The 18688-nt window shown below is 37.8% G+C and overlaps 1 protein-coding gene across 4 annotated transcripts in view; it reads right to left on the bottom strand.

Annotated features, from left to right (window-relative positions):
* Positions 1-18688, bottom strand: part of LOC106052565 (bone morphogenetic protein 2-like) — a 104134-nt gene that overhangs the window by 54568 nt on the left and 30878 nt on the right. For 3 of the 4 annotated variants that reach the window (XM_056022336.1, XM_056022335.1, XM_056022334.1), the window contains one exon: positions 13320-14486. In XM_056022336.1, the coding sequence (XP_055878311.1) occupies positions 13320-13368 (49 nt within the window). In that variant the 5' untranslated portion in view covers positions 13369-14486. Of the gene's footprint in view, positions 1-852; positions 1179-13319; positions 14487-18688 lie in introns of those variants that run through there. The other variant, XM_056022333.1, reaches the window with a different exon arrangement.

Below are 18688 nucleotides of genomic sequence, written 5' to 3'. Positions count from 1 at the left end.
TTTCTATATCAAGTGAAGGAATTACACCTACAATGGTATGTTGAGTAACAAAGTAAATAAATTGGGTAAGCAGTCTAAAGTTGCACCGCATCACAGATTCTCGTATGCTGAGCTACTAATAATAAACAGCTCATTACTATGACATGGTCTTTTAGAAACTCTTCTTATTGAGTATTGGATAGCGCACAAAAGTCATTGACAAATATCTTGTCCAATGCGTGTTTCATAACTCAAGTTAATTAAGTACATAGGCTCAGTCCAGGTGTATGGTAAAATATCATATATCAAAGAAGCTTTAGTTTGGGAAAAAAAGGGCAGGGCTAAAGACACTTCCACAAAGACTTTTAAAAATGTTTAAAAAAAAAACTTTGGACCAAATAGATAAAGACTTTTTATCATAATTAATGAGGGAAAAAAATAAAAACAAACAAACATCAATGGAACAGCTATTATGCAGAAGTTATCAAGAGAATGTAGACCAAAAATAAAATTAAATTATGACATAATACAAATTTATTATGTGCTAAACCTGGATGTTTTCGCAGACAATTAACTAAATAGACGAACTGAACTCAAATATCTGAAGGAAGCTGGCCGAAGCAGTGTTTAAAAGAGCTTCCTTGTATACAAGAATAAAATGCTAATTATTATAAAATTGTCAATGTTTTAATACTCTACCCCCCCCCTCTCCCATTCAGCCAAAATAGCAAATTGAATATCGACTGTGTGATAATGTTGTTGCAGGGCTCAAAAAGGAATTATAATCCAACACAGGCTACTTACATTTCCCAAGTGTTCATTCAGTAGCTTGCATATAATTAGGGCAATTAGGAATCAAATTACAGTACCTACCTCTCCTAACCTTGAGACGGCCTGGAACAAGATAATCTGAAGTATCCTCATGGTGTATCATGGTATCATCTTCCCAGACATGATTTGAACACAATATCTTCACTGTAAGCTTATCCTATCTGAACGCTAATTGCTGCAAGTCATAATTTAACACTTCTGCACACAAATGTTGAATCAAATCCTGCGATGTTCTTAGATCTAGGCCATTGTGGATTATGCAAATTTCCTCTACCAAAAATGCTTTAGCTGTTAATTATTCGCGACTTGTCACCCTTGGTTCACACAAAAAGTATGTACATGCATGGAGTCGTTAGGAAGCTCTGAACATCTGCTGGCGTTACTGAAGTACCATCCAAAACAAAACAAAAGAAGAAAAAAAAAAAAAAAAAGAGAGGTCTGAAAGAGACCTCCCATGCTTGACGTAGAGATCATTAAGTGAAGGACGGAGGGCCCTTGTAGAGAGCTGTTGACTTAAGGATGTGAGAGGCCATTTTGTTGTTATTGTTTGGGGGGGGGGGGGGGGGTTATCGCCACAGCAGCAGAAAAAAATATGGGGAGGGGGGGGGGGGGGGGAGGGAAGGGAGGCGACTAACTGTGATGTGGTGTATTTGAGATGAGGAGGGGGGGGGGCTGTCACATGTTATCTCCCCCCACCCCCAATTCTTTTTATATCACATTCTCTTCCTTATCAATTAAGATGACAATTAGTAACTGTATGTAATAGAGCCGATATTTTTAATGACCTTTTTACTGGGTTCACTTCATTCTTTCTTGTTTTTTTTTAATTCTCGTTCCCCCCCCCCCCGGCTTGTGCTTTGCAGTTTCATATCCTTCGTTCTTTTTTTTTGTTGTTCTCTGTTCAACTGGCCCTATCCTAGAGACCCCCGATATCAGACATCTGGATAATAGGGCTCTCGAGCACTGCATCCTCCTCCTCCTCTCCCCCTCCCCTCCGTTAGTATCCCTCTTATTTCTTCTCTTCTTCTAGGTTTGATGATTCTCGTGTAACTTAACGTATTTCCAGTTTCCCATCCAGGGATGAATGCCCCCCCCCCCCACGCCCTTTTTTTTTTCTCTACCCTCTTTAATACACACAGAAACCAACCTCCAGACGTGTCGTCACATCGTGAGCTGCAATGAAACTGACCATTGTCCATTTCTTTCCAAACTTTTTTTTTTTAAAAAAAAAGCTTTTTAGTCTGTTTTCGGCGCCCGTCTGCCGATGTTCTTCCGGCGACATATTTCTGGAAAATTCTTCTCTAGTCACACACACACAAATGAAAGCTTTCTTGTAATTGGAAACTTTCTAAGGAATTCCTTATGTTGATCTTCCTAGCGATGGCTCCTTGTTTACTTTCTAATGTCTACGATAATTAGGGCCCCACCTTGGCGGAGCCGAAAGTTCAATACATGAAATGATCGGTATGGTCAGTGTCTTCTTTGGGAGACATCCAGCTCTTCTCTGACGATGGACAATGCCTTCCTTTGTTTCCTGTTATGTCCCGCGAAAGATGACCCGCCCTGTGTTTTCGTGTCGTCGCAAATATTTTCACTTGGCGGGAAAGCGAGCGTCGTCCAAAAAACAACAAAATAAAACGGAGTGGCAGACGTGGGGGGGGGGGGGGAAGACATGGCCACTGACCAATCAGAAGGAAGGAAATCAAAAGAAACGATTAGCGACTTTTAGAACCCATTGATCTAAGGCGGAGAGTGGGCGCTGTGGCGTTGTGGTGCACGCCCCTGTTGCATTGTGGTCCCCCCCTTCTGCACATCCTTTTCTTAATGGGTGTCCGTCTTGCATTCACAATTATTCAATGAATACCGAGAGAATTGTAATTATGAGGTATATTCACACGAAACCTGTGGATTTAACCTGGTCTTAACTGGTATCATGCATCTTTTTGTGGATATCTTTAAGGCCTTGGAGATGTCTTCGACTGATATCATAATCTGCTTTGTTATTCAACTTCTATTGTTGCTTAATTTTACAAAGCGTATTTTTAAAAATAAAGTTCTTCGATTGCGTAGTGAAAATGATAATTGCAGATTATTATTATTATGTTAGAAACGAACGAGTATTTATACTCTGGCACTGCCAGGATCGAGTTTCGTTAAAGAGAAACAAAATTCAATGTAGTCCCTTTATCAATTTCAGCTGAGGAATTGTCTGGTGATGTGGCAGCTCTGCAGCAGTACTGCCCTCTGACAGGCAACGAGAATCTTCTTAGGAATGTTAAGGGCCTTAAAGTGAGGTTAGCTATTGTTATCCCTCGGTTGATATACCAATGGGTTATATTGTTATTTTGGATAACTTCCATAAACGTTTTATCTCCAAGCCTAGGTTCCCGTGTTTTGTTTTTCCATTTCAGTCTTTCTTAAATTATGAGACAGTGGTACGGTGGTGTCAATAATGGTGGCGGTTTTTTTCTTTGTTATCAATGAACAGCAGATCAGGGCGATTAAAATCTATCGTTTTGTCAGTATATAGGCATATCCCAGTATAATACGTTATTATTATTAATATTATTATTATGTTAGAAACGAATGAGTATTCATTCGCTGGCGCTGCCAGGGCCGAATCTCGTTAAAAGAGACAGAATTCATCGTAGTCTCTTTAACACTATTATATTATTATTATTATTATGTTAGAAATGAACGAGTAGTCATTATTTGGCGCTGCCAGGGTCGAGTTTCGCTAAAGAGAAACAAAATTCATCGTAGTCCCTTTAACAGTTTCCACTGAGGAATTTTCTGGTGATGTGGCAGGTCTGCAGCAGTACCGCCCTCTGACAGGCAACGAAGATGTTCCTAGGAATGTTAAGGGCCTTGAAGGTGTCTGTGAGGTCAGTTGTTATTATCCCCTCGGTTGATATAACAATGGGGTATATTGTTATTTTGGACAATTTCCATAGACGCTTAATCTCCAAGCCTAGGTTCCCATATTTTCTTTGTTTTTCTATCTTAGGTTTTCTTAAATTACGAGACAGTGGTACGGCGGTATCGATAATGGTAGCGGTTTTTTCTTTTTTATCGATGAACAGCAGATCCGGGCGATTGAAATCTACCGTTTTGTCGGTCAGAATAGGCCTATCCCAGTACAGCAGATGTTCAGTAGACTCGAGAACCTCTTGTCGAGAATATTTATTATTATTATTATTATTATTATTATTATTATTATTATTATTATTATGTTAGAAATGAACGAGTAGTCATTCTCTGGCGCTGCTAGGGTCGAGTTTATTATTATTATTATTATTATTATTATTATTTGTACTCATAGAGACAAGACTAGTATTGAGTTGGACAAGAGAAGATAATTAGAATTTGCAAGTAATTTGTTTTTCTGTCTGATTAAGGCAACCCATTCAATGCTGTAATGAAATTAAAGAAGAACGAGCACTTTTACGAATTTGTCCTAGCATATGGAATCAGGGAGGCGCGGTGCCTCAGCAGTAAAGCTCTTGGCTTCTGAACAGGAGGTTCCGAGTTCAAATCCGGGTAAAGATTTTAAATTGCGGGATCTTTGGACTCCTCTGAGTCTTATAGGTACATGACATCAGTTGGGGAAAAGAAAAGGCGGTTGGTCGTTATGCTGGCCACATGACACCCTCGTTAACCGTAGGCCACAGAAACAGATGGTTTTCACATCTGCCTTATAGACCACAAGGTCTGAAAGGGGAACAATGAGATTGTATTTGTAAATCATGACTGGGCTTATTGGGTATAATTGTTACTCTATTTTTAGTAGCATATAATTATCATTATCTTAAGTAACCTTATTAAATGTTTTTTTTTTTTAAAGCTTATATTAACTCTCTCAGCCTGTCTGTCTGGTAAAAAGTTTGAACATGTTTTTTCTCCCATTTCCCATTCTCAGATCAAGTTAAAACTTTGCACAATTATTTATTGAACCTGACAAGACAAGAATTAATCCAAAAAAAAAAAGTAGTTGATTGATCGTTGGTAATTTATTATTTTGTTTCATTTTGAAATAAGGGGGATAAATGCTACTTAATGAGATGTGGACATATATATGGATTGAGTCCCCTTATTACGTTTTGACGCGTTTTTTATTTCACTTCCCATTATCGGATGATAATGCAATTGTGTACACTCACTAAATGTCAATACAAATACACGAATTAATACAAACAATTAACCAATAAGGTAATCATTTAGTACTAATCAATTAATTTTGTTTTATATAGCAGAAAGGGAGCTAAACCCTGTAGTTTTAGTAATTAGCGGTTATTTCCCTGTAGATAAGCTTTGGTTTAAAAAAAAATATTCTTTTTTTCTATTTGCTTGTATGTTTTAGTGCAAGCGAGCTAATAATACAACTTTATACTACAACCTTATAATACAACCTTATAATACAACCTTATAATACGACCTTAAAATACAACCTTATAATACAATGCTTACGTTTTAGTTTGTCGATACCAGATTTCATCATCTATTTCGATCTGGACAAGTCATTTTTGTTTCATTATATTTTTTATTTCAAATTTAAAGTTTAATCCTTTATCACTCCATCTGGTCTGTTCACATCTATTAATCTTATTGTTCAGCTAGACAAGAAAATCGCTGTCTTATTTCCAGAGTCAGGGGTGTGAATGTATTTCATTTAAAAAAAAAAATGAACATAGTTGGCAGTTTACTTGCAATACTAGATTAGGAATCGACTGTTTTGTTCAGCAATGCAAGAACTTCCAGGTTCTCAAGAACGAGATTGCTTTGTAGAGCGCTCTATCTCAAGCCACTCATCTCGTATTGTCTGCTTATCTTTGATACCTAGGTCAGAGACATAACAGTTATCCCACGATCTACATTCAGCAGGAATGGGGGCTAGCGCTCTATCTGATGCAGACGAAGCAAGGGGATGAACTCTGGGCCACGGCTATATTTAATACTTTCTCTTGCGAACTACCGGTGGTAAATCGCGGCTGCAGACACCACACACAGACACGCTCTGACCTACCCAACGTTTCGGTCACAGTAGACGAGTAGCTACAACTGAGGGGGCGTATTCATTGTATTATATTTCTTTATTTACAATGACTACCTATTTATTTGTTGTTATTAAAAAAAAAAGCACGTCGTTAGTCTTGTTAAGAAAAAAAAGTGACTTTCTAAATGCAAGTAAAGATTGTCATGACGACTGGGGAGTAAATGCTTAATAAGCGTAAAGACATAGATTCAGAAACTACGAATCGCGGGCCAAATCCGGCCCGTAGACCAGTGATATTCTGCCCCCTGAACACAGAGTTTAAAGTTCCCCATTCAGACCTTGCGGTCTATAGGGCAGATGATGTAAAGGTCATCTGTTTCTGTGACCTACAGTTAACGAGGGTGTCATGTGGCCAGCACAACGACCGACCGCCTTTACTTTTCCCCAACTAATGTCAGGTACCCATTAGAGCTGGTTAGACTCTGAGGCGCCCGAATATCCCGGAATTAAAAATCTCAGTCTTCACCAGGATTCGAACCCCGTACCGCTCAGCCACCGCGCCTTTAGTTACAAGATTGGTTCCATTCGATTCGACGAATTTTTCTACTACGTCCATACTACTTGTTGTAAAATTTTATGTCCTCCAGACCGAAAATGGTTGGACACGCCCCTGTGTTAAGATATTCCTTCAGAAATGAAGACTGTTGCATCAAGGGAAGAGAGGATAACGGGAGAGGTCGGGTGTGGGAGGGAGGGAGATCTATCTTCCTACCATTGGGACGACACTTCGTAACACTAAACTACACACCCAAGCAGTCATTAACGGAGTAGGTCGGGCTAAAACTCACCGGGCACTGTGTTCAACGATTAACTCGGATGATGTGTGGCCAGACAATGACCAGATGTATTAGCGTTCCACCAATGAACGGGACGTTTGGTCTCAGTCTGTGTTATAAGACAGGCGCATCGACTTCAATGGTTTCAGAATGCATACGAGAAGACTTGGTGGACAATACAACAGCGTCAAAGCGGCCCAGCCACAAGAAGCGTTCATGTCGCAGTATTTATTGCTGTTAATAGGTAATATCCGTGCCCTTAAACGTCTTCCCGTAAATACCTGATTAATGAAATACCTGATTAATGAAATACCTGATTAATGAAATACCTGATTAATGAAATACCTGATTAATGAAATACCTGATTAATGAAATACCTGATTAATGAAATACCTGATTAATGAAAAACCTGATTAATGAAATACCTGATTATTGAAATACCTGATTGATGAAATACCTGATTAATGAAATACCTGATTAATGAAATACCTGATTAATGAAATACCTGATTAATGAAATACCTGATTATTGAAATACCTGATTAATGAAATACCTGATTAATGAAATACCTAATTAATGAAAAACCTGATTAATGAAATACCTGATTAATAAAATGCCTGATTAATGAAATACCTGATTAATGAAATACCTGATTAATGAAATGCCTGATTAATGAAATACCTGATTAATGAAATACCTGATTAATGAAATACCTGATTAATGATATACCTGATTAATAAAATGCCTGATTAATGAAATACCTGATTAATGAAATACCTGATTAATGAAATGCCTGATTAATGAAATACAATGAATCATACCTGATTAATGAAATACCTGATTAATGAAATACCCAATTGATGAAATACCTAATTAATGAAATACCTAATTAATGAAATACCTAATTAATGAAATACCTGATTAATGAAATACATAATTAAAGAAATACCTAATTAATGAAATACATAATTAAAGAAATACCTAAATTACATGCGCTCATTCAGTAAAGAGTTTTACGCTTTTTTTCTGTTCATTCTAAATACAGTTCATAATGTAAGTTATTGTAACTAAAATCATTAATAATGGAGACATTGACAAGTAATGTGTATTTTTAGTGTGATAAATATTTGCGAGCATCTTGGTTCATATTTTATTGACAAGTTCATTGATACAACTGATGAACCAGTAATGCATACGCCAACTGACGTATCATTGATAAAACGGATGAATCAACGATGCTTGCGCCAACTGATGTATCATTGATAAAACAGATGAATCAGTGATGCATGCGCCAACTGATGTATCATTGATAAAACAGATGAATCAGTGATGCATGCGCCAACTGATGTATCATTGATAAAACAGATGAATCAGTGATGCATGCGCCAACTGATGTATCATTGATAAAACAGATGAATCAGTGATGCATGCGCCAACTGATGTATCATTGATAAAACAGATGAATCAGTGATGCATGCGCCAACTGATGTATCATTGATAAAACAGATGAATCAGTGATGCATGCGCCAACTGATGTATCATTGATAAAACAGATGAATCAGTGATGCATGCGCCAACTGATGTATCATTGATAAAACAGATGAATCAGTGATGCATGCGCCAACTGATGTATCATTGATAAAACAGATGAATCAGTGATGCATGCGCCAACTGATGTATCATTGATAAAACAGATGAATCAGAGATGCATGCGCCAACTGATGTATCATTGATAAAACAGATGAATCAGTGATGCATGCGCCAACTGATGTATCATTGATAAAACAGATGAATCAGTGATGCATGCGCCAACTGATGTATCATTGATAAAACAGATGAATCAGCGATGCATGCGCCAACTGATGTATCATTGATAAAACAGATGAATCAATGATGCATGCGCCAACTGATTTTTACTAAACCTTTTAAGGATTCGCACAGGATTTTAATGTTGTCAGTTTATCTGTGCCGGTATAATTCAAATACGAATCTTAAAATGTGACCTATTTTAGGACTAAGGGTGTAAAGAAAAGGAAGAGGAAATCAAGCAATAAGCCAAGTATTATCATGATTATTGCCCTTTCTGACTTTGCTTTCAAAACCGATAATTTTGAGATGTTTCTTGGTGGGATTTTTTTAGTACTATTTGATGAGACCGTTCGTCGCTGGTGGGTAAGACTTGATATTTACTTCTACAGTTAATAAACTCACGAAACACACAATGATATTTAAACCTAGTTTGGCCAATGGGCAATCTTGTCATCCTCTTGACGCCGCATCCCCAAAAAAAAACAAAAAAAAAAAACAAAAAACAAAAACGGTAGAGCGAAAGTATAGCTAGTTTTTTTTTTCACTTTCTCTATTCCCTCTCTACGCACTGCTCTCTCTCTCTCTCTCTCTCTCTCTGCAACTCTTATATATTTCCCCGACGCTCTCATCCGCCCCGCCCCCCGCCAGTGTTCCACTTCTAGACATTCCTGGCGCCTTCTTTATCCTTCACCACCCCTTCCCCTCCATGCTTTCCTTCCGTCCATCGGCACACTATGTTAAGGAGATAATTGTTCAGATAGAAACAACGGGGCTGCCAGACACACAGCCTAAACTCAATAAGCTTCTAGCTTTATGTATTGACTATATACCGTCTCTCCTTCCGCCCCTCCCCAAGCAGCTCTTCCCACTCTCCCACACACTCTCTCTCTCTCTCCCCCTCCCTCTCTCTTCTCTTTCGTCTCCTGTAAACAAGTTGAAAGGATAAAGTCGGCACAGACTCATCCGGTCAGTAATAACGAACCTGGGTATTTTCCTCTAGATCTGGGTTGCTGTTTTTTTTCCGTATTATGTCCGTCAGGGGCTATCGATTTTTTAATATTTATTTTATGTCTAAAACAATGTATTCACATTATAATATTCTTTACCACTAGAGGTCTTCTTGACTGCTAAATTTAACAATTTGTAGATATATTTAATGAGTACAAATGAGTTTGTCAACACTCGGACTGGCAAAAAACGAGGAACTCCTCAATACTGTAAAAGACGAAAACAGAGCTGGGTTCTGTCCCCTATTAATGAAACATTTCTCAGCCTCAAATGTCATCCTTTAAAACAGAGCTGGGTTCTGTCCCCTATTAATGAAACATTTCTCAGCCTCAAATGTCATCCTTTAAAACAGAGCTGGGTTCTGTCCCCTATTAATGAAACATTTCTCAGCCTCAAATGTCATCCTTTAAAACAGAGCTGGGTTCTGTCCCCTATTAATGAAACATTTCTCAGCCTCAAATGTCATCCTTTAAAACAGAGCTGGGTTCTGTCCCCTATTAATGAAACATTTCTCAGCCTCAAATGTCATCCTTTAAAGCAGAGCGGAAGGAGCAAGAAGAGGGGGTCGTCCAAAGAACAAAACTGACTGGACAGTTTAAAAGAATGGACCAGTCTGTCTCTTGATATCGTACTAGGAATTTGTGCTGGCCTACTATAAGTAAATTAAAAGTAAGTTGACTACGCTTACCTTCATCTTGGCAGTACCAAAGTAACACTAGTTTCACATGCAATAATAATAAGAAGACTTATATTGCACGTTTCAGAATTATAAAAATTGCTGACAGTTACACAAATGAGTGAAAAAAAAAATGTATTTAAAATTATTGATGCACTGCACTGGCCTATATATATTTTTTAAATGTTTTTTTTTACTACATTCTGCCAGCGTACAAAAGAAACTAAAAATATTCCTACAGCAATTATCAGGCATTTAAACGCTTTTAGATTTTTTTAAATGTCTATGTTTGTGAGCTTTGACGAGTATGTGTATATGTGTGTGCATGATTGAGTGTGAGGTTAGCGCGTGTCTGAGTTTGGGGGGGGGGGCGAGTAAGCATGTCTCTGAGAGTTGGGGGGGGGGGGTGAGTTTGAGCGTGTCTGGGCGAGAAAAGAGCAGACATCAGTGCTTGTTGTAACTCATCCTGAAGGGTGGTTTAGTCGACTAAAAAATGCCTGGCGAATGGTTTTCTTAAGAGGTCAGGTGACTGGTCACAAAGCGGATTGGACGGTATTAACGTCAGCATTTTAAGAAGTCAATTTCAAGAACTTTTCAGCAATGTAACAAATATTTGTATATTAGATTGACAAATAGGCATGTAGTTGCTTTGACACACACATATCTCTCTATCCATCCGTTCATAATTATATCTATCTTCATACACACATATCTCTCTATCCATCCGTTCATAATTATATCTATCTATTTTAAAATAATTTTGTATAGTATATATCTTTCACGAAATAAGCCTACTGAGTGTGATACGCTCTGATCTCTTTCATGCACATCTGAGGGGATGTTATGGAGTGTGTGTATGTGTGTGTTTCTATGGTGACGGTGGGACGAGGCAAGTGATTGGTTGGTGGCTATACCGTGTGAATGATGCAAGATAAGCAGCATTGTCGTCCGTAGTGTTGGGTAGGACAGATGACTCCAGAGTGACAAAGTGAAAAGACGTTTTTTTTTTGTTGTGGTGAGATTAGTTCAAAATACTATTTTATACTATTACTAAAGTCTACTACAATTATTTCAGTTCATCTGAAGTTAAATTTGTCTATAGTGTAATAAAAGTTATAAATAATTCCGTTCACAAAGAAGTTACTCAAGTTATTTCAAGTCTTACAAGTGAATATATAATACGACTACAGAAGTTTAGTTGTCTACCAGCAGTTTAGTGCTACAAGTCAAAGACTTTCCACAACGGCCGGAGGGGGGGGGGGAATGGAAGTAGGTGTCCATACTGCTGTTACATGGACAGCAAACACAACTCTGTTCAAGACGAGATTCAAACGCGAACTCTTTGATAGGTAGCCAAACCGTTTATGCCACTTATCCCTCATCTATCTATGTATGCATGTATGTATGTATGTATGTATATATCTATCTATCTATCTGTTGGTTTGACATACTGACATAAGTTTATATGTATGTCGCAATGGCAGTAGCCACATGAAGAGGCACAAGGCCCCAGTGCAAAGCCCTCAGTCCCCTGGATGAGAAAAATGGTCATCATCGAATCAAGATGGACGAACTATAGACATATATATTTCTAATATAGCTACAAATAAAACATATGAAACATTAGCAAAAGATAAAAAGATTAGTTTAAGTTTTCAGGTAGACGGTAGACCTCGATAGTTTTGACTTGTAAAGCTCTCCACTCTGTGCCAGTGTCTACACACGTGGAGTCACCAACTGTCACACAAATTGTCACCGACAGATCTCTAGTTCCAGGTGTTTTCTTAAGATTAGACAGTAGACCCGGCCTTGGTGGCTTCTTAATTATCGTCTTTAATTAAAACCAACAAAAGCGTCTGCTGCGTAAACGGCAGTGACGTCACTGAATGAGACTTGGCACCAACAGGCACCCACCTCACACACACAAACACTTCTCTGTTTAAGTTGAACGAAGTTTTTCTTTATAAATGTGCTTGAAAGATTAGAGTAGATGTACATAAGAATAAAGATGACCGCAATGAATGTATCTAGCGCTGAATTTGCCTCTAGGCGACATAAGCTATAGCTTGCCCCCCCCCCTTTACTTGTTTGGAGGCCCCCTAAAAATAGTTTCAGGGATATTCCAGGGGGGGAGGCGGGAAGGGTTTTGAACTTGGGACCATCTTGTTGATATTCCAAAGCCCGAAGTCAACTGATCATGCATCCATCATTCAAACATAACTATATATCTAACTATAACCTATGCATCAACTATAACTATATATCTAACTATAACCTATGCATCAACTATAACTATATATCTAACTATAACCTATACATCAACTATAACTATATATCTAACTATAACCTATACATCAACTATAACTATATATCTAACTATAACCTATGGCATCAACTATAACTATATATCTAACTATAACCTATGCAATCAACTATAACTATATATCTAACTATAACCTATGCCATCAACTATAACTATATATCTAACTATAACCTATGCCATCAACTATAACTATATATCTAACTATAACCTATGCCATCAACTATAACTATATATCTAACTATAACCTATGCCATCAACTATAACTATATATCTAACTATAACCTATGCCATCAACTATAACTATATATCTAACTATAACCTATGCCATCAACTATAACTATATACATCTAACCAAAAACAAGGGAACAGAAACACACACCCACCTGTTATATAATGGTATTCTATGCACTTTAGAGGCCCCATACGCCAACTTACAATTTGGTAGACATATCCATCCGCTTCCATCCTCCCCCTGGAACTATTTTTTTTTTGGCCACCAAAGAAGTAGGGGTTCTTTAATATATTTGTGCATTGTTTAAGTGAAAAATTTGATTAATTTATTTTGACAACTTTTCGTTATTCTATCGGTCTGACACTTTGAGCATAAACTCTTGCTTTGTGACTTCACATTCTATTTAAATTTGAATGTAATTATCTTTTTATTTACTGTCTAGTGCCACTGTTCCATCTATGGGATACAGGGGACCTAGCGATTATATTGTATTTTCCTTATCTCTGACTAACAGTAAAATTCCTCTAGCATATGGCCGCCCCCATGCAAAGCTAAGATTTATAATATTTGAACAAGTAGGAAGTGATCTAACAACATTATATTACTTGTTATAGATTTAAAGCGGTACTTACTTCTACATGTATTCCCCAACGAAACGCTGTGGGGCTGGATTAGTACCATCGCCCCATGTAGATGTCCGGGGGTGTCAGATGGACCATCGCCCCCCTTTCTCTTGCCAAACAAAGAGTCGTAAAAATCCAATCCGTATAAGCTGCTTCAAGCGAAAATCACCAGCATTTAACTTAATTATTTTTGTATCTGCTGGTAAATAAAGTTGGCATCAATCTTATGATACATCTTCCAGTTAGGGTAAAAACAAAATCCAATTTTATATCCTGTGTCTGGAGTCCAATTGGTTCGAGGTAGAATCATTAGTGCCACTCCTTCTCATGGAAAAAATATTTCATTAAATTATATTTCCGATTAGCAGAAACATCTTTAATTTGTTATTTTCACCTAAAACATAAAACTTCTTTATAATAAATCTGTATATGGAAAAATAGTTGGGAACCTCTTCCGTATTGTGGAAGTAGTTTTGAAAACCATGATATCGTCTGCATGTCACTTGATCTCCGTTTCGGCTTTGAGATTATTTTTGTACAACGTCTGTTGAAAGTCCGATTTCAAGTCAAAGAAAATTCCCTTGCTGGTTAGAGATTAACAAACGAATACATGTTTGATGCAACAGATACCGGAAATAAAAAAAAAAAAGAAGAAGAAGACAAACTGAATGACGTCATCAAGTCATCTCGCTCAAGGACATGCGTGTTGAAAGCTTACATTTCATGTATCTCTTAGAATAAGATGTACAAGATAGTGGGTGATACTCATGATAATCGGAGTATCTTATTTCCATTTTATTACGTCATTTTGCTGGACTTACAAGTCGGGAAATGTAGCAGAATTATCGTATCCCACGTTTCATGTTTATCACCTAGATCTAGATCGTTTGTGTGTTGTTCTGTTCTTGTTACTTGTAGTTGTTTTTTGATGCCTTTGATTAAATTTGCCAATACAATGTTGCTTTGTTTCAATATCTAAACGTATGTCCGCCATCGAAATACGCGCAGACGATCGAAGGCCGCCATATTCGTCACGTGTTCACCATGACTCATGACCATCTCATCACAGCGTATATCCTGCGGACGCTTTTTGTAGACAACGGTCACATAGATCTAGAGTCGAATCTGGACGAAGAAACTTTGAAAAGTAGACAATGCTTCAGTCGACGAGGAAATCTGTGGAAATAGAAAGGAAGTAGTATTTCACTCAAATGGCCATATGATATCAGCAGACGTTCAAATGGAAATAATCTTCGGAGTTGTTCTACCCATAAGACTGAGTATGTTTACTACCAAAATTGTATCTATTCACTCTGTCTGTCTACCTGTCTGTCTGTTTGGTGAATTGTTTTTACACTTCATTTCTCCCAAACCATTTCACGGATCAAGTTGAAACTTTGCAAAAATATTCTTCGACCTAGACAAGACATGAATTGATAAAAAAATAATTACCAATTAGTTAATTAATTACTACTAATTATTATATTTTGTTTGATACAAACAAGGGAAATTACTCCTTCACTATTCACAGAAACTATGTAAGGTTGCATCCCTTTAGATAATTAGAAAGGTTATTTCTCCTACACCCATTCTGGATGAAGTTTAAACTTTAAACAATTATTTATTGTACATAACAGAACACGAATCAATAAAAAAAATCAACTAATTGGTCAATTATTAATTGGTCATTAATTATTTTGATTATCAAATAAGGAAAATAATGTCTACACTACTGAGAGATATAGTTGCAAGTGAGGAGTTATTTCCCTTAGATAACTTTCCATTTTTTGAGGTTACTTTATGTGATTGATTAACAAATATATAAGACTTTAAGAGGGTGTCTCATAATGTACGCGTCAAGGTCTCTGCATAAATAAGTTATCTACAACAAATGAAAATCGAGAAGATACTCATAATACTGTAATAACGAGTCAAGGTCTTATTGTTTGCATAAATTTGTTGCTTGCAATTAATTAGCAAATACGATAAGCTGCTAATATTAGACATTGAAATTTCCCTAATTCTAAAAATAGATTACTAGTTCGAGCAATGAGAGAAACGAAGATTAGACAGAGGTATATAAACGAGAGAAGACAACTAAAGTGGGTCGTATTATACTGCCTCAGCAATGATCTAAGGAATACCCATTTCATGTTGAGCCAAACATTATCAATTGTGTTAATATCTCTAAATATAAACAGATAAAAAAAACTATACAATGTGTAATGAACATCAAATATTTGGTTTTTAAACAAGAAAAACATACAAAATACTTAAAAAAAAAAGTGAAAAAGCTGATATTAAGTGTATTCGTATCAATTAGTTTGGATCAGTCATGTAGTTGATTATAGTGTTATTCACTCTAGACATGATTAATCTGTGGAATTAGAAATATGTTTACCAATTGTTTTTGTTTAGCTTTTAGCTTTCTGAATACGCTATGATCCTATCACTGGACCAGTAGTGAAAGGGGAAGGAAAGAGTGGGATATCTTTGTGACTGGTTACATGATCGTTTTTTAAATGCATAAAAAAAAATGTTGACTGACGGGCTCGAGTCTTCAAGGGGACTAATTCAACCTATACCACCACATCTGTCAAGTACAATTTATTTCCCTTGTTCAAGATACCAAACAAATGAAATTATGTGTACAAACTTTTTACCACATAGACAGACAGACTTAGCTGATATAAGATTTGTAAAAAAACAAAAAACAAATCAAATGACCTGGTTATATTCATGTATCATTAGAACATTTTGCTTCACCCTTGATTACTGCGAGCCCTGTCTAGTTTAACTTACCGAACATAATTTCCATGTAACTGTAGCCACGGATTGAAAAGGTTCTCTACGCGCATCGCTGGCTTCCTATTAGAGCATTACACGCAACCGCAACACGCCCCCCCCCCTTCAACAAGGGAACGCCCATTACACGCAACCGCAACACGCCCCCTTCAACATGGGAACGCCCATTACACGCAACCGCAACACGCCCCTTCAACAAGGGAACGCCCATTACACGCAACCGCAACACGCCCCCTTCAACAAGGGAACGCCCATTACACGTGGTTTGGGACATTTCCAAAAAAGCCAATAAAACATATACCCATTTTCTTATGCAGTTAATGGGCAAAGTCGGGAGAGTCTCTCCAAAATAGGGCTCCCCAGTTACGTGAAACGTGCGCTACGAGATGAACCATTGTCCTTCTACAACTGAATGAGATCAACAATAACATAATGAGTATATATATATTAAAAAGCCTTTTGTGTATGTATTAGCTTTTTCTATTTTTTTTTTGCTTTTTAATTTGCGAAATGGCTGACAAATTTCTAGACTTCTATTTCTAGGATGCGAAATCCCTGGAGACTCACCCACGCGATAAGTTCATTCCGTCTTTTATCTACACCTCCTAAGACCCCCGAAAATTCGCAGCTATGCACTCACACACACACAAAAAGCCCTGGGCTATATATCGATGTCTTTGCAAGATCCACTGGGAGGGAAAGGAACTAGTGGAAGTCATCAGATGTAGTCCCCGGGGAGAAACGGGGGGTCACGTTTTCTGGCGGGCGCGTAAGGGTGCCACGGTACATGCGGGAGGAATCGCTCGCGCCCTCGCCGCTCATATGGAAAAGAGGAGGGGGGGGGATGACCCCAAGGGCCGACCCGAAGATTCTGCATTCTGATCGAGGGCCTTTAGGGTGATCGACGTGGACACATGTGCTGACCACATGTGGTGAGCGTGTACCGCGTACATAATCTGTACATCATTGGCACCCTACATCGCCAGGTAAAACCATGCGGACTACGGTAAACATTCTAAATATCGCTCACGTTTTTGTAGACGAGCCTTGTGATTACACGCACATCAGGGGAGACAACAACAAAAAGAGTTCGAACAACGACGTGGTTAGCATTCCCGGGCGGCGCTCGTCAGTTCGCTCCCCTTCCTTTAATTAAAGATTTAATCTAAGAAGAATTAGTAAACAAAATAAAGCACAATTATGTGATGTGAAACTCATCTGACCGCATACAACATAACATAACCTTGTGGTCTATAGGGCAGATGATGTAAAGGTCATCTGTTTCAGTGGCCTACGGTTAACGAGGGTGTGTCATGTGGCCAGCACAACGACCAATCGACTTTACTTTTCCCCAAACTAATGTCAGGTAACCATTAGAGCTGGGTAGACACAGAGGCGCCCAAAGATCCCGAAATTATAAATCTCAGTCTTCACTAGGATTCGAGCCCTGGACCCCCGGTTCGGAAGCCAAGCGCTTTACTGTTGAGCCTCCGCGCCTCCAACATAACATATTTATAATATATTCGCTAATTCTCATGTTTCGCTACATTTTCTCTGCTAACGCCCTACAGCAGCGGTTCTCAACCTGTTAAGCTCGGTGACCCCTTTTACAATCTCCCACTCTGCCGCGAGCCCCCCCCCCCCAACACACACATACAGCAATAGAAGAGTAGACAATAACAATCCATATTTTCGATGGTCTTAGGCGACCCCTGGCAAATCGTCAATCGTCAGTCGAGACCCACAGGTTGAGAACCCCTGCTCTACAGCATATACTTTTGTCTACTCAATTCTCCCATCCTTTACCTCTACACAGGGCCAGCCCTATCAATTGCGAAGCCCTATGCGAAACGGATTGAGCGGGACCCGGTATGGGTATGGATAAGAATAATATCAAAATTATGATTTTGTTTTAGAAAATACATTCGTCTTTGCAATAAATTTTTATTAAATGAAAACTGACAATGCATTTTTTGTTATCGCGCGTAGGATTGGCATCCCAAAATTTATAATTTTGTCTATTTTATTTGGAGATTTTAATAATTTCAGGAGATTTACAAGACTTTTTATTGTATATTTTGCAAATGCAGGAGATTTCCAGTAGGTCCTTAAAAAATCAGGAGGTCGCGGACACCCTGTTATTATATATAAAGTTATAATGGTTTAATTTTTAAAATTTACACCTAGAATTAGCGCGGGGCCTATGAAAGTGCGGGGCCCACTGCGACCGCAAAGGTCGATTAATTACTGGTTATGAATTATTTTGTTTGATACCACCAAGGGAAATTAATCCTTCAGTATTCACAAATATAGTTAATTGTGTCGGGTTTTGTCCCTTTAAATAATTGTACACGTTATTTCTTCCACAGCGATTCTCGGATAAAGTTGAAACTTGAGCCACTTATCTCTTGTAGCTAACAAAACATGAATCAACTAAAAAAAAAATTACCAATTAGTCAATTAATCGAAAAAGAAAATAACTTTTTAATTATTGACAAGATATAGTTGTAAGTGTGGAGTTCTTCTCTTAAAATAAGCTTTGTTTTTTTTAAAGTATTTTTTTGTATTTTGCT

This window comes from Biomphalaria glabrata, chromosome 3 (genome assembly GCF_947242115.1).
Source record: "Biomphalaria glabrata chromosome 3, xgBioGlab47.1, whole genome shotgun sequence".
Taxonomy (NCBI): Eukaryota; Metazoa; Mollusca; class Gastropoda; family Planorbidae; genus Biomphalaria; species Biomphalaria glabrata.
Note: the sequence above shows the minus strand (reverse complement) of the source record. Positions and strands in the feature narration are given on the sequence as shown.